The sequence below is a fragment of the Arachis hypogaea genome, chromosome 16 (assembly GCF_003086295.3).
Source record: "Arachis hypogaea cultivar Tifrunner chromosome 16, arahy.Tifrunner.gnm2.J5K5, whole genome shotgun sequence".
In the NCBI taxonomy this organism is placed as follows: Eukaryota; Viridiplantae; Streptophyta; class Magnoliopsida; order Fabales; family Fabaceae; genus Arachis; species Arachis hypogaea.
In genome coordinates, this window is record NC_092051.1 from 2,504,090 (window position 1) to 2,519,836 (window position 15,747).

The 15,747-nt window shown below is 27.6% G+C and overlaps 1 protein-coding gene across 3 annotated transcripts; it reads right to left on the bottom strand.

Moving 5' to 3' along the window:
- Positions 1 to 8,550: 8,550 nt before the first annotated feature.
- Positions 8,551 to 11,333, bottom strand: LOC112758764 (F-box protein At2g27310). 3 transcript variants are annotated; one of them, XM_025807506.3, is made up of 3 exons: positions 10,992 to 11,333; positions 9,397 to 9,749; positions 8,551 to 9,222 (listed from the first exon to the last, which is right to left on the bottom strand). In XM_025807506.3, the coding sequence occupies exons 2-3, from the start codon at positions 9,731 to 9,733 to the stop codon at positions 8,612 to 8,614; spliced, it is 948 nt and encodes a 315-aa protein (XP_025663291.1). In that variant the 5' UTR covers positions 9,734 to 9,749; positions 10,992 to 11,333; the 3' UTR covers positions 8,551 to 8,611. The 3 variants fall into 3 exon arrangements, with proteins under 3 accessions (XP_025663291.1, XP_025663288.1, XP_025663289.1); XM_025807503.3 differs by having other exon boundaries at positions 8,551 to 9,749; positions 10,992 to 11,227; XM_025807504.3 differs by having other exon boundaries at positions 8,551 to 9,749; positions 10,281 to 11,195.
- Positions 11,334 to 15,747: the final 4,414 nt, after the last annotated feature.

The following is a 15,747-nucleotide window of genomic DNA, read 5'->3' on the forward strand; positions in this document are numbered from 1 at the left end:
ATTATTTTTATTTTTTTACAAAATTTAAAAAATAAAAAATATTAAAAATAAAAATAGAAAATAAAATCGCAAACCAAATGTATTTTTAGTCATTTTATTTTTAAAATACATAAAAAATTCTCCTAAATTTAATTTCAACAAATAAATCAGTCTCTGACGTTATTTTTTTGTCAATAATACACGAAAAATGTTGATTTGAAAACCTCGGCTAATTTTTTTTAATACAAGGTTGAGATGTGAGTTATGCTGAGTTATGGAGTATTGGGGAGATATATACGGTTGAGACAGCGTTTAATTTTTTGTTTTAGTGAGAAAAAATTGAACTATCCGATTTCATTGCAGAAAGAGAGGGACACAAATTGGACCTAGAGTTTTCTGAAATCGGATCCAGGATTTTCATTGCAAAATTTTGTGGATACTGAACCCAGGGTTTTCTGTTAGTACACAAATCGAACTGAGGATTTTCTGCCAGTACACAAATTAGACTTAGGATTTTTAGTACCTCCAATCGGACGATCCGATTTCTCTTGAACAGCCATCATACGCCAGTGAATCACCATACACCCTCATATCCCAGCTATACACCATTCCTTTCATCATATTAAAAATAAAAAGTTCGAAAACCTCAAACATGAATTAGTACATACGTTGTATTGTATTGTATAATTTTTTTTTTATTTTATCTTGTTTATATGTATGGATAACTGACTTGTCACATGTATTAATTTAAATTTTTATGTTAATATTTTTGTTTATCATTGATAAAAATATAAAATTAGAGACTAATTTATCTGTCAAAATTAAATTTAAAAATTTTTTTAGTGTATTTTAAAAATTAAAAGATTAAAATGTCTAATTTTAAAACTTTTAAAGACTAATTTAAATAATTATATATAAATTATTTATTTATTCTTTTCTTCTGAATTAGTTATCTTCTTAATCGTCTTATTAAGTTCATAAAATAGCCTTGGGCGAAATAAAAATATGTTGGAGAATTCAATGTTATTCATTTTGGGGGGAACCCTGTCTAGTGTTTTTCTTATTTTTTAAACTAAATGGTCAATTTACTAAACTGATAATTTACTCTTTTATAAAAATAGAATTTCACTAATATGTATTCTGAAAATATATATTAAAGTTACCAATTAAAAGTATTTATTTCTATAGGAAATGTATATAATTTAATTCGTTAATATATTTTTTATGTATTAGTCAACAAAAAATATATTTGTTATATATTTATTAAAATAATTTTTTTATAATTGTTATTAATAATAATCATAACATATTCTAAATATGTAGTAAATAAAATTTAATAACAACTTTATTATGTAAATGTTTTAGTTGAAAATATAGTAATGTTAATGGTTTAAAATAATATTCAATATTTAAATATAAAATTTTTGTATATATATTATTAGTTCACTTTATTTATTTAATAGTAATATTAGAATTGTCTTTTTCTCTAGAAAATATCAGAATAGATTTGAAAAAAGTCATTAATTATAAGATTAAAGTGGCAATTATATCATAAAAAATTTTGACTTTGAACTAATTAACTCTTGAAAAAAAAATTAATTAGGTCATTTATAATAGTAAACAGTGGACATATATGTATGTTATTTCGTCAATAAATAGTATGAAATGAAATAAAATTGTCTATGTATCTTATTATGTATAGTGATATGTGTCACATGAGTTTAGAAATGACATAATTTTGGATAATCAAGCATTCGTTAGCTTTTAAAGTTTTACATAACTTTTATCAACTGCTTTTTGTTGCCACAAATTTTACTCTAAAAATTATTATCTACTTAACGATCTTTTATAAATAAATACGTCACAGTAGTTAACAGTACATATATTATCCTTAAGTTTTACATGATAAATTAATAAAAAAGACATAGTATGACAATTGTTTACTATTTTAAAAAAATCAAACTAGTACTTTTTCTTTTAAGAAACTAATTAGTCCGAAATTCAAAATTTCAGGACTTAATTGCCAATTTTCTCTAATTATAAACATTAATGACAATAAATGTGGATGCTCTCTTTCTTTAACTTTTTTTCTTTCGGATAAAAGAATAAAAAGAAAATTTTTTTTATAAATTCCAACAAATAAATAAAAAATAAAAGAAATAGTTATTTTTAAAATATACTTCCTCAAAAAATTTGGAACAAACGAGCCGAGTATGTATTAGAGCCTGGAGGTGATTAAAACATGTTATGACTTTTGATTCGTTTAAAACGTGGAAGAAGCGCACCATTCTCGTTTGAATTCAAGACTTTAGAGCTTTTAATATCTTGTCGTAGAAATTAGAAAGTTGGGATAAGAAATATTTAATACTTAAGATTTTGTTAATACTTTCAAAACATGCAATAATGCTCTCAAATTCTCGAGTTTTATTTATTTATTTATTCAAACCTTAATTTAATAATTAGTAAATAGATTTTGCCACCTAATGACTCAAGCCCATGCCTCTTTAGACTTAAACCCATCTTTTCCGCAATACTTTACATCAATTTATTATTTAATTTATATCATGTTGAATAATGGTCCCTTTTTTTTATGCCAACATTTCAAGTCTTTATTGTTTGATTAAGAATTAAACTATTACGAGTCTCATAATGTATTTGGCATATATCCGGCATCATCATCATCATCATAAATCACAATAATGTTTCATTAAATCGTTTAAACTAAAGTCTGTACGGTCCATTAATTATTCCTCTTGTTACCTAACATTCAGGCTTCAGCCTAATATTAAGACTTAGAAGCTAATTTGACCTAATAAATTTAAATTTTTTAGAATTTATTTGGATGAGTTTTTAAAAAAAAAAATTTTAATTTTTTTTTAAATCTTATAAAAAAGTAAAAGTAATTTTATGTTTGGATATCTTATGATAAAATATTTTTTTTATTAATTATGTTTAGGTATAATAATATAAAAATACTTTTTTATTTATTTATTACATGAAAAATATCTTTTTGTAAGAAAAAAATATCTTTTAAAAAAAATATAAATTGTAGCTTTTCAAAAAAGATATCTAATACCTTTATTTTTAGTTTTTTATTATTAAAAATTTACTAAACACGTTAAAAAATAAAAAAAATCTTTTTCATTAAAAAAAGATATTTTGTTATCAAAATAATTACACCTAAACAAGTACTTTTTATATATTTTATGAGGTATTAACTTGTTAACAACACTGTAGAAATTATTAGTTGTTTGATTGTGAAATATATAACATAATCAAATAGAATTCAGAAATTTAATGGCAGGTTTAAATTTCTTTTTTCAGATGATTGAGAAATTAAGTTATCATTTAGGGCATGGAGGGATAATGTATAGATTTGGACATACATAGACATCTCAATTTAATTAAATTAGGTCATGCATAGCACGTCTATTTCAATCTAATTAATAAGAAAAAAAAATCAAATATATTCATATTGTTATATACATTTTTGTATTGCATTTTGGTGTGCATACTTTTCATGCATATACACATGTGAACACAAACCCAATTTATTAAGCTATTAAGTATTAACAAATTGAATTAGTTCATGAAATTGGTTTCTATATGGTGGACCCATAATAATGGAAAGGCATGGAAAATATTGTATCTCTTTTGGATTGATTTCGAATTTCACTTAATAGGTTAATAATTGATAAAAGGCACTTGTGTGATGTATAGATATTGACACAATATAAAATATGATAGAATATGAGATACATAAATACATAAATTTTAAAATTTTATAAGATATAGAGATAGATATATATATAAAATATAAAATATTTTATTTTAATTATATAAAATATTTAAAATATTTTTTGTTTTAATAAATAATATATATTATTTATAAACTTATTTTAAAAATACATGTTAAGAATAAGATTAGACACGCTAATACATAATAGTATTTAAATGTATCTAAATATATTCAATTTTTTTTTGTTTTTTAATAAGATACTACTAAAGATATACATGTCGAATGAATGTCGATGAATGTCGTGTCTCATACGCTGATACAACAAATGAAGTATCCATACTTGATAGGTTATGGCTAAAACCTTCACCTTCAGCATTAAAATGAGAAGCATGGCACCTTCTATTGCTGATGCAAATCACGGGATTTTAATATCTTTTTATATTTCCAACATTTACTTTATGCATCTTTAACGAAACCGCCAAAAAACAAAAACCAGCGCTTCTAAGTTCTAACAGAAATGGTCCAATATGATAAAACCAAAATAATCAATTATGATTTACGTTCACTGACCCATTCTCCTCTTCTATTGATTTTTCGATTATGATTTGTGAAACAATTTTTACTTTTTAGTGAAAAACAAGTATCTGCACCGAGTAACCATAATGTCCTTCGAAATGGGCTTAAACCCCATAGAAAAATAAAAAAGATCAAGCCCCAAAAGAAAATAAAATGGGCTTAAATTCATAACATGTCTGATCCAATATTCCAAAGCAGGTGGATGGAATGTATGTGGTATCGGGTCAGGTGGGGGAATGGGTTCTGGGCAATGCCCAAATCCGAAAAAAAGACACATTAAAAAAAAGTTGAATTAACCAACTTGGATTAGTCGAGTGATCAACTCGCGACGGATTAGAGATACCGTAAAAAACTGAAAAAAAAAATTCAAAGATTCTTTTTGTCAGTTTTTTTTTTAAATTCAATGGTACTATCTAAATACGTTAAATGGAAAAAGTATTTTAAAATTTTTGAAAAATTCAAGTGGGGTGCTTGTTTTAAAATTGAAAAAACATTCACTCCAAACGTAAAATCAATAATGAATTTACTATTTAAAATTTACACAAAAAGATAACACTTAAATTAAAAAAGTATTAGACGAACAAATATTTTTATAATTAAGTCAAGATTGGTGGATTAGTTAAGTAAATTGTGTTAGTTCTACCAGTAGCTTTATATTTACACAGCTGATTATATGATATGGGAGATAAAATTTACTATTTGTTATATTATTAATATGTCAGTAGCATAAAAAAAAATTAAAAAAATAATAATTTTATTAAATTTATATCGTTTAAAAACTAAATTAAGACGTTAAATTTTTTAAAAATAAATAAATTCGTATGTTTTTTCCCCCATAACCATCTTCAGCATTAAGTATTATATATCCTATGTCCTGAGCATGGGTGTTATCGGTTTGGTTTGGTTCGGTTTTGGACAAAAAATTAATCGAATCGATATGTTCGATTTCTATAGACACACAATTGTTCGGTTTGTTATTTTTACAACAACTGAATCGAATCGAACCGAACCAACAGTGGTTTGGTTCGGTCGGTTTTTCTGATTTTTAATTTTAATGAGCAAAATATGAATCACAATAATTAGAGGTTTAAAATAGTCAATAAACTGAAATAATAAGAGTAAAACATCAAAATAGTTAGAAATTAGAGATTTTTATTGTTAGGTTAAAAGTTAAAATGGTTAAAACATTGAAATGGATGCATATCTTCAGTTCAGTTTAGTTCGGTTCGATTTCTATCGAATCAACCGAAAACTGAATCGAACCGATCGATTTTGTCAAAAAAAAACAAAAAAAAAATCGATTTTTTATTTTTATTTTTAAATTGGTTGTTATAATATTCGGTTCGATTTGCGATAATTTTCGGTCCAATTCGATAACTTACACCCCTAGTACTGAGTGAATGTAAGTTTCTCAAGTCCCATAAGAAAACGGTGGTGCCAAGGCACATGGAAGTTGCCAATTTTTGTGTGACATTCATGTGTGAATGGCTGAAGATAGGCACATAGGTCTAATTGATTCAGATTTTAGAAGAGATCCAAAGTGTTGGTCCCAAATAGCTGCGACACACGTGGAACTTTTTGCCATAATCCTTGCCTTCCTTTTAGCTTATCTTATTATTATTACAATGCTAAATCAGACTGAACCATTGAATTTGCATGTCCAAAAACGGTACCTGATTATTCAATTTTATGGGAATCTTTCTTGACGAAATAAACTAATTAAATTGACGGTGCTATCAGTATTTTGTTTTCAATTATAAGGTCTCTCTATTCTTTAATATTGCATTTAAAAGAGAGACTAAGATTGAGATGTCGGAATTAGGAAATAGAAATTAAAAAATTAAGATTAAATTAAATTTTTATATTATATTTAGTATAAAATATATTGAATTGAATTATGTATTTATGATTAATTATTATATTTAATTTAAGATAAATATAAAAATTAAGTGATTGATTTAAAATTTAAATAATTAAATAAAAATATATATATTTTTTAAAATATCATTAAAGTTTTAGTATTTAATTTTAGAAATTTTAGTATTTTTTATTCTCATTATTTAGAAATATTGAAATGACTAAAATTTTGTGTCTCAGAACTGAAATTTTAATTCTAGTCTTTAACTACCAAACATAATACTGAATTCCAATTCCAATTTTAGTTCCAATATCTAAAAACAAACACTACCTAATTATACTCTTGTTTATAATATTATAGTTTTTGGCTTGCATCAGGTTTAACACATGCATGATCATATATATTCATAGTATGATTGTCTTATGAAGACCTTGTAAAGTTGTAATATAATATTTCTTTAGAATTAAACCCCACAAGTGAACAAAAAAGAGTGAAATTGAAAGGGAATTGATAAGTTAAAGTTGTTAGTAGTTTGGTGATATGCATATTTACAAGCATAGGACATGTGACTAAATATTCCACCTACTAACTAACTGCCATGACTAAATATACCCCCAATCTAATAACTACCACTGTCCCACCTTTAAACAAAACCAAAAGTAAAAAAAAAAAAAAGAAGAAAGAAATAAGGTTGCATTTGACCAGAAGACATTTATGAGTCAAGCTTAGTTATGGTGTAATTGGTTAGACAGTTTTCAAAGGAGATAATATTCAATTTGGTCCCTGAACTTACACGCGAGACTCAATTTAGTCCCTGAGGTTTCAATTGCCTCTATTTAGTCCCCGAAGTTTATAAACGTGCCTCATATTAGTTCCCGAGACCATTTTTAGTATAAAAACGTTAATAGAGTGCTGTTGTAGACTATCATATGTCACGTTAAAACTTGTAAAATGATGCAGTTTTGGTTTTAACATTTAAATAGCTCAAAAACGACATTGTATTACTTATTTTGTTAGGTAAAATTTTAATAAACACCATTTAGGATGTTGTTTTTAGGTTATTTGAGTGCCAAAACGAAAACGTCATCATTTGACAAAGTTTAGTGTGGCATCCGACTGTCACGACAGTGTTCCGTTAACGTTTGTATGTTAAAAATTGTTTCAAGGACTAACATGAGTTATGTTCACAAAGTTTGGGGACTAAATAGAGGCAATTGAAACTTTAAGAACTAAATTGAGACTCGCGTGTAAGTTCGGGGACTAAATTGAGTATTATCTCGTTTTCAAAGTTTAAAGGAAGAGTACAATGAGGTGCTGAATTCTTATTACTTACACAACCTTTAAACCATGAGGATGGTCTTTCATGATTTCCTTGTAAGTTTTGTAGCTTCACTCAATCACAATGAATTGACCAATGTTAACATGCACATATAATATTATGAGAAAAGGACAAATAAATCATTGATCTTTTGGCCTACCGATATTTAAGTCTTCGAAGATTTAAAAATACAATTAAGTCTCTGACATTCTCAAAATCTGGACAAATTGATTCTTCTGTTCACTTGGGTCTATCAGACCCAACGAAAAAATCAAATGTAACTTCAGTTGTATTGACCTGACCGATACATGGATGCGCACGTGAAAGAGTTTTTAAAATGAGATAAATTAGACCCAAAAATCGATATGTTCAGGTTTTAGAAAGTCAATGACTTAAATATATTTTTAAATCTTCAGGGGTTTAAATATCCATGGTTCAAAAGGTCAAAGACCTATTTGTTCTTTTCTCTAATATTATTAAAGGTAAAAAATAAGAAATAAAATATTTTAAATCCTAAAATCCTAAATCTTCAACTTTTAGTCCTAACACTCTTTATTTAATAAGAAGCGTTTAAAGATAAATTCAATAAAATTCTTCTGGCGAATTTATATCCCAATAAAATTAATCTAAGTAACTACAAAAATATTATTCATATATCAAAATCAGCCAATAAAACAAACTACCAGTATATTTGTATATAAATACATGTTTGGTTTAATTTATTTTTAATGTATATTTGTATTACAATATGTATTTTACACTGGTGGCTGATTTTGGTGTACACGTAACATAGTCGAAGAAATTTATGTTCGATTTTATCCTCCCAATCAAACACGCCCTAGGATTATTAGGATATTAGTTTAAGGTAAAAATTTAGGTGCAGTTAACCATTAACTTCATGTAAAGTTGATAGCTTAGGGCCGTTTGATGATAATTTAGTCAAATCTATCAAATTATTTAACAACTCTCAACTATCAACTTCACATGAAGTTATCTGCATTTGAGTTTCCACCTTAATTTAATTCTTTAGTAGAAGCAAGGAAAATCACCCAAGATGGAAGTTGGCAATATGATAACAAATTTTGTTAGAGGAAGCATAATTAGCAGATGTTATGTTAAACTATGAAGTGAAGCACCATTTTCACAGGACACAGTACCAGAATGTCATAAAAGCAGCAATGCCACTCAGAATACAAAGCCTATCCAACCTATTTTCATTTCTCATCTTTTCCTTCTTCAACTCATTCTGCACCTTTGAATACATGTGACAAGACTCAAGTGCATCACCATAGTTTTTGCTCCTTTGGCAACTAAGTGCTTTCTTAAGAATATGCAAACTGTTTCTTCCATTAACATGAGCACCTTCCATGTCTTCCAATTGCATGCTCAATTCAGTTAACTTAAGACTAGTTTGAATCCCCTCTGATTCTGTGTGGACAACTCTAAACTTCATGATAAGGATGCACTCCACTACTTGGCAAGGAAGAATTTCCTCGGCCGGGAGAATCGATCCGAACCGGACTACAAAATCATTATCTGTTGGCCAATGCCTTTGGCCACCAAGAGGAAACCAACTAGAAAGATTTGCAGCTTGCTTGATTTTTCTGTTTACTACAATCCAACTAAGCCTGAGTCCATTGCTAAGCTCCTTCCAAAGCTTCCCATCTTTCTTTTCCCTTTCCATGGATGTAATTGCTGGCAGACCATCAGAAATGGAAAGATTCACGGCGCCATCGTTGTTGCCTTCGCTATCTGCATAAGTAAGAATATCAATCTGAAAAGGGCAGTTATAGAACCAATCATCATAGCCATTTGCATTTGGAATACCCAACAGAACTTTGGAACAGATTGGTTTCTCCTTGAACCTAATATCTACAATAGAAACAAAGTTAGATGGAGAGATGCTCTCTGATTCAATCACATCACCATAATATTCGGCTTCGGTCCAATCATCAGGGTACTCAAAGTAGTTGTTGTGATGAAACTCCATAACATCCTTGTTCACAATAAGTGGAAAACTGTCTGCATAGAATTTTCTGAATCCACCAACAGAAGAGATTAAACTTTTGACATCTTCCCTATTGGTTGAAGGCCACATAGATGAACATACATTTTCCCATAAACTCTCTTCTTTTGAGATGGAGCAAAGTGCAGCACAGGTGCACGCCGCGCTTGCCAATGTCGCGCCATCAAGCCTTCGCAGTATGTCATAGAAGAGGTCACTACTTAAAGAGGGGATGCTCTCAACCGGTGCAACTGACATGGCGATAACACTCTAACTGTCAAAACACATATATCAAATAAGAATCAAAGGGGCATATAATGTTTCACTAACATGAACAAGACTAAATTACATTGAAATGACAAACCATTTAACTGACTAATTCTGTAATTCATCCTTAGACATTCAATATTCAAGCATTGCAGTGGCATGAACATCAATGTACATAATATTCAAGGTTTTAACTGTTTTGAGGTATTAAAGCTATATAACTCCAAAATAAGGTAGGACCAAAAAGGGGGGAAAAAAATCACCTTTACCAGAAAAACCATTTGCAACAGAAAACACAAGGAAAAAGAAAAGTCTAATTCCTAATACAGAATCACAGAATGTAACATGAGGCAGGAAACATCCCAACCCAGATTCCGATTCGAGTGGTTGCCTAAGATGCTAGAACAAAGTCAGTAAGAAACTGGAATATATGTATATATACAGAAATGAGAATATAGTTTCAAACAAAGTCAAGAGTCCAAGACCTTATTGGAATTCAAACTCAAATTAAACAACATCCAAAAGGGTGTGAGCAAACCTCATAAGAACAAGATGTTATAACACTCTTCCAAAGCAAGTTCACTGCATGCAAAGCCCATGGAAAAAAATTCCTGAACAATTTCGAAGCTCAACCTATAGAGACCCCAATTCACAGGATAGTTCTAATCTAGAATAAACTTAATCAAATTGAAATCACTAAGGTAATATTTGGTTCCCATCATGAGATACAGAAGGCAGAGACATTTGAGGACAAAAAACAGAAAAAATAATAATAACAATAAATAAATAAATAAAAATTGGACTTTGGAGAAAGACACAGAGCCAATAACTTCAAAATTTTCCTGTTTAGTAGAGACAAAATTTAAGATAATTTCTGATTTTGTCCAAAAAATAAAAACAGAATTATAAAACTTTGGCAATTGAAACACATAATCAGAAGGTTGAAATTCAAACCAAATGGTTGCTTTTGGGATTAATGACATTAATAGAAGGAATAAGAACATAGCAGGACAAGAACAACACAAGTCATGAAACAATGAAAGAAAGAATATTGTGAAAATATCTGCCAGTACCATATAACATAATCATTAAACACAAGCTCAGAAGAATGTGAACAAGTTCATTGCAATCTCAGAACATGCAAAATACCAACCAAACTATGCAATATCCACAAAATTTCTTAACAGAATGTAAAACTCAACAAGTATATACCTTTATGTTTGCATCACACACAAAAGAAACAACAAACCTGAAAAAATGTGAAGGCACAGAGGAAGAAGAACAACAATGGAAAGTCAGAGACAGAGGCAGAGGCAAAGTGAAAGTGAGAGAAGAATGCAAAGTTGTGAACTTTGGAGCAAAGGGTAACACCCAAACACTATATTATTATTGTTGCTGAGAGAAGATCAAAGATCCCTTTCAATTTTAGTTTCATTTTCATTTGCAGTAATCTAAATTCTTGAGAGTCCTCATCTTGGGGTCATCAATTTCCTACGTTTTCTTCAATCTACCATATAAAATTTTGCCACATCATGCTCATTAAATTTTTATTAGTTTTTCTCCTTAATTTACATCATGCTAGCTAGTAGCTAGTTACTTATAAACTGTACCTAATAAAATATGACTTTAGTAGTGATGAAAGTTTTTGAATTTTGTATTTTAATAAAGATGTAATAAATATATTATGGATACTCCATAAAGACGCTTAAAACGTCTTTTTATAAAGATGATTACGTTTCATATTATTATTGGACGTATTAATGAATCGGTTATTTTAAATTTTTAACAAATTATAATAAAACCGATTTTTTTATAACAATAACAAAAACTTAATTTTGTTTAGAGATTTTTTGGTGACTATTTTGTTTAGAGATTTAATTGTATTTTAAAAATTTTAAAGATTTAAATGTTTACAAAACAAAAAATCAGAGATATATTTGTCTTTTTACCAAAAAGTTTAAAGATATTCGGTTTAAATTGTGTAATTCGATCGAATCAAATCGAATTTAATAATTATAATGCAAATAATTGAGTTTATTATTATTGCTATAATAAATCGATTTTGTTTTGGTTTATTAAAAAATAAATTATTAACCAATTTAATAAAAATATCTAATAATAACATGACACATGTAAACGTCTTTAAAAAAAGATATTTTTAATGTCTTTATTAAAATGGTCTCCATATATTAAAAGTTTAAATTTTTAATATTTTATCAATTAATAATTTTAATACGTGTTTTTAAGACACTTGTTAATTAAATTCATAAATATATATTTAAAAGTTGCTTGTGAATTAAAATTTTAGAGAAAATAAAAGCAAAACAAAGAAGAATTTATGATTTAAAAATTTAAAATTTAAGAATAAATATGATTACTTTATTTTTTTTATTTTTCTTCAAAATTTTTAACAAGTGAACAATTTCTAGAATTTTATTTATGTGTTTTATCGAAAGATAAATGTTCTATTTTTAAACCATATCTAAACTTGAAAAAAAATGTCAAACTTTTATATTCTTAAAAATGGGAAGTGTACATTATTTATTATCAAACTATTTATTTGTTTATTTGAATTATTGTTTGATTATTGTCATATTATTATTTACTTTGAAAATAAAAATGGTTAGCAATGATAAAATATCTGTTTCTCTTGTCACTGTCCACCAAGTTCATGGGTAAACCAAAATGATGTAAACCTGGTCACATTCTTTTAATGTTTTAAGTCTTGTTTGGTATAGAATGGGAACTTTATAACTACAAAATCAAGAGGGATACAGAAAGTGAAAAAACTAATTAATAAAATATATTTAATTTCTCGTGCTTGGTAAAAGAGAGTGAGCTGCGATATAGCTTCATAATCACGAACTAAGCATATATAATATTTTTGGTGTTTTTATTTAAATAAATAAAATATTTTAAATTCCACCCAAATATATATGGGAGAAGTTGCACGTTTACGTAAAATTAATATCCTAACACCATAATGGAAAAATGTTCGTAAGTTAACCAAAAAAAAATCAGCCAAAAAATAGTCGTAATTTATTTTATTTAGTATTTATTAATTATTATAATAATTAATAAATATTAAATAAAATAAATTTTGATTTTTTATCTTCATAGCAACAGGAACGGACATAAGGGGGCGAGTGGCAGTCTCGGCCTCCCAATTCTTTTTAATAGTAATAAGTTATTATGTATAATTTAATTTTTTTTAAAAAAATATTTAGTATTTAGTATAATATAAATAAAAGTTCAGTCTAATTTAAATATTAATAATTTTTAATATCTAAAAAATAAGTAACAATATTTAAAAAAATCTAAAAAAGATATTATTACTAATATTTTTTAATTAAATAAAATTTTTAAATCTCATAAAGTGAATTCTTTTTCTTTTTGTGGCCTTTTTTTTATTCGTTTGGTATTAATTCTCTCTGTTTTAACTGCTACAATTAAGAGATCTTTTTCAACTATAAATATTATGAAAAATAATTTAGAAACAAAATAAAAAATGAATTTCTTGCTAATTATCTTTTAATTATATTGAAAAAAATTGTTGAAAATTTTGACACAAATTCTATTATCAATAAATTTTAAGTAAAAAATATACACATATTTTTTCACTTTAAAATATATTCTCTATCCATATATTTTTATAATATATTTTATATTACATAATCTTTAATATTATATGTATTATTGGCCCCATAATATCATTTCTGGATCCGTCCGTCCATAGCACTACGGACACCATAATGTGTTATTGTGATTATAAAAAAAAAAAACTCTACTTCGCAATAGAACCTCGTGAAATGATCAAATGGGTTTTATTTTGCCAATTACGTTGCCAAAAATTACATATAAAAAAATAAGATAAAGTTAAATCTCTAAATTTATTCTAAGAAAAAAATTATAGTGATCATAAATTACTAAGTTATAATATTAGAGGAAAAAAAACTAAACTTATATTATTTAATATTTATTAATTATAATAATTAATAAATTTTAAATAAAATAAATTTAAACTATTTTGATTTTTTTTTTTTTGTTTCCTAAATATTATTGATCAGCATGATACTAAAAATTTTCAAGGGTCGCTATCAGCGCATAAATCTCGAATGTTCTCAAGGGTGTGAGTGTGATATAATTATATAAAGGAAGCAATATATAAGAGAGTGTAAAGAGGAAGGTGAAGTTCTCTTGATCTATCATAATTGCACTTGTGATCATATTTATGACCAACCAAACCTCTCTACTTTGATCATTTTGTAATGTCTGTTGTTTTTTGTAGGGGCTGCCGGGCTGGGGTCTAAAGATTCTGTCTTCCCTTCACAGTCGGTGCCACTCATTCAATACTTGAAATTGATCTATTTGTTAAGGAATAATTTACTAAAACTATTAATGATGAGTAAATACCAAATGATGATATATTTGGTTCTTCCTTTTAGTTAAATAAGAGATTGAGAGATTATTTTTTCAAAAAGTGTTAGTATTGACAAACTGCAAGTCCAATCATTGTCATTTGAGAAGTTGCATGAAAGATGCAAAAGTATTAATAAATGAATTTTTTGAAAGAATTTTTGCATAGAGTAAAAGATTGTTTTATTATATTTATAGATATAGCAAACTAAATTAATGGAGGCACTTGTATTTTAAGATAAGTAAATGATCAAATTCATTCACAAAAGATCACATATTTTTTAAATTGGTTATCGAAAGATTCTTTTAATTAAATTTGTCTATAATTTTAAGTTAATTATGTTAGTCTTTCCAATAATTTTATAGCTAATGACATTAAATTTATTGACGTGATATATTAAGTGATACTACAACACACACACTGACAATCCTAATTAACTATTGACATGATAAATTTATAAAATTTAATCAAATAATTTTTCACTTGCTAAACTCTAATCCCAATCTCATGAGTTAATTAGACTCATTTGATATAATTTCGTAACTTATCATGTCAATAATCAATTGAATATCAATAATCAATTGAGTCAAATTGTTGAAAATTAAACTAAATTTATCGATTACCAATAACCAAATTAAAAATTTTAAGTAGAATTAAAATTATTAGAGATTGCTAGAAATTTATAAAAGTTTTATATGACAATTCATACTCAAGTGTCCAAGAAAAAGTACAAATTGAATTCATTAATGTTTTGGCAAGAGCAAGAAGATTATAAAAAATTATAGAAATTGATATGTTTGACAAGTCAAAGTATATATAAATGCAATTGCCAACTTAAGATTTTGATCAATTTAAACTCTATTATTTGTTGGGCTAATTGTGGAAAATTTTCGACCATCGGGGAGATTTTTAAGAAGAATCAAGTGGGATAAATAAGATGAGAAGACACCACATTCAATTCAAAACTTTAAGGTATCAAGTTAATGGGTTTCCCATTTTATAAACTCATCACTCTTCCTTGCTTTCTTTGATGTGGGACTAATTTCAACACTTCTCACACTTGCAACATTAACAATCTCCCCCTCAAATGTGAGTCTCCACATCAAGCATCAACTCCCCATCTTTCTAGCTCCTCCGCCACATGAGTATTCGTCCATCACACTGCTGCAAAACACCACGGGACACGCCGCCCAGACCACCTTTGTCGGGAAGACTTTCGATGCTTCACCTTGAATACTCCTTAAAACCACCAGACCGATTAACCATCGGCTCTGATACCACTGTTGGGCCACCGTGGTATCAGAGCCAATGATTTAATCGGTCTGGTTTTAAGGGGTATTCAAGGTGAAGCATCGAAAGCCTTCCCGGCAAAGGTGGTTCGGGCGACGTGTCCCGTAGTGTTTTGCGGCGGTGTGATGGATGAATACTCATGTGGCGGAGGAGCTAGAAAGATGGGGAGTTGATGCTTGATGTGGAGACTCACACTTGAGGGGGAGATTGCTAATATTGCAAGTGTGAGGAGTATTGAAGTTAGTTCCACATCAAAGAAAATAAGAAAAAGTGAGGAGTTTATAAGATGAGAGACTCA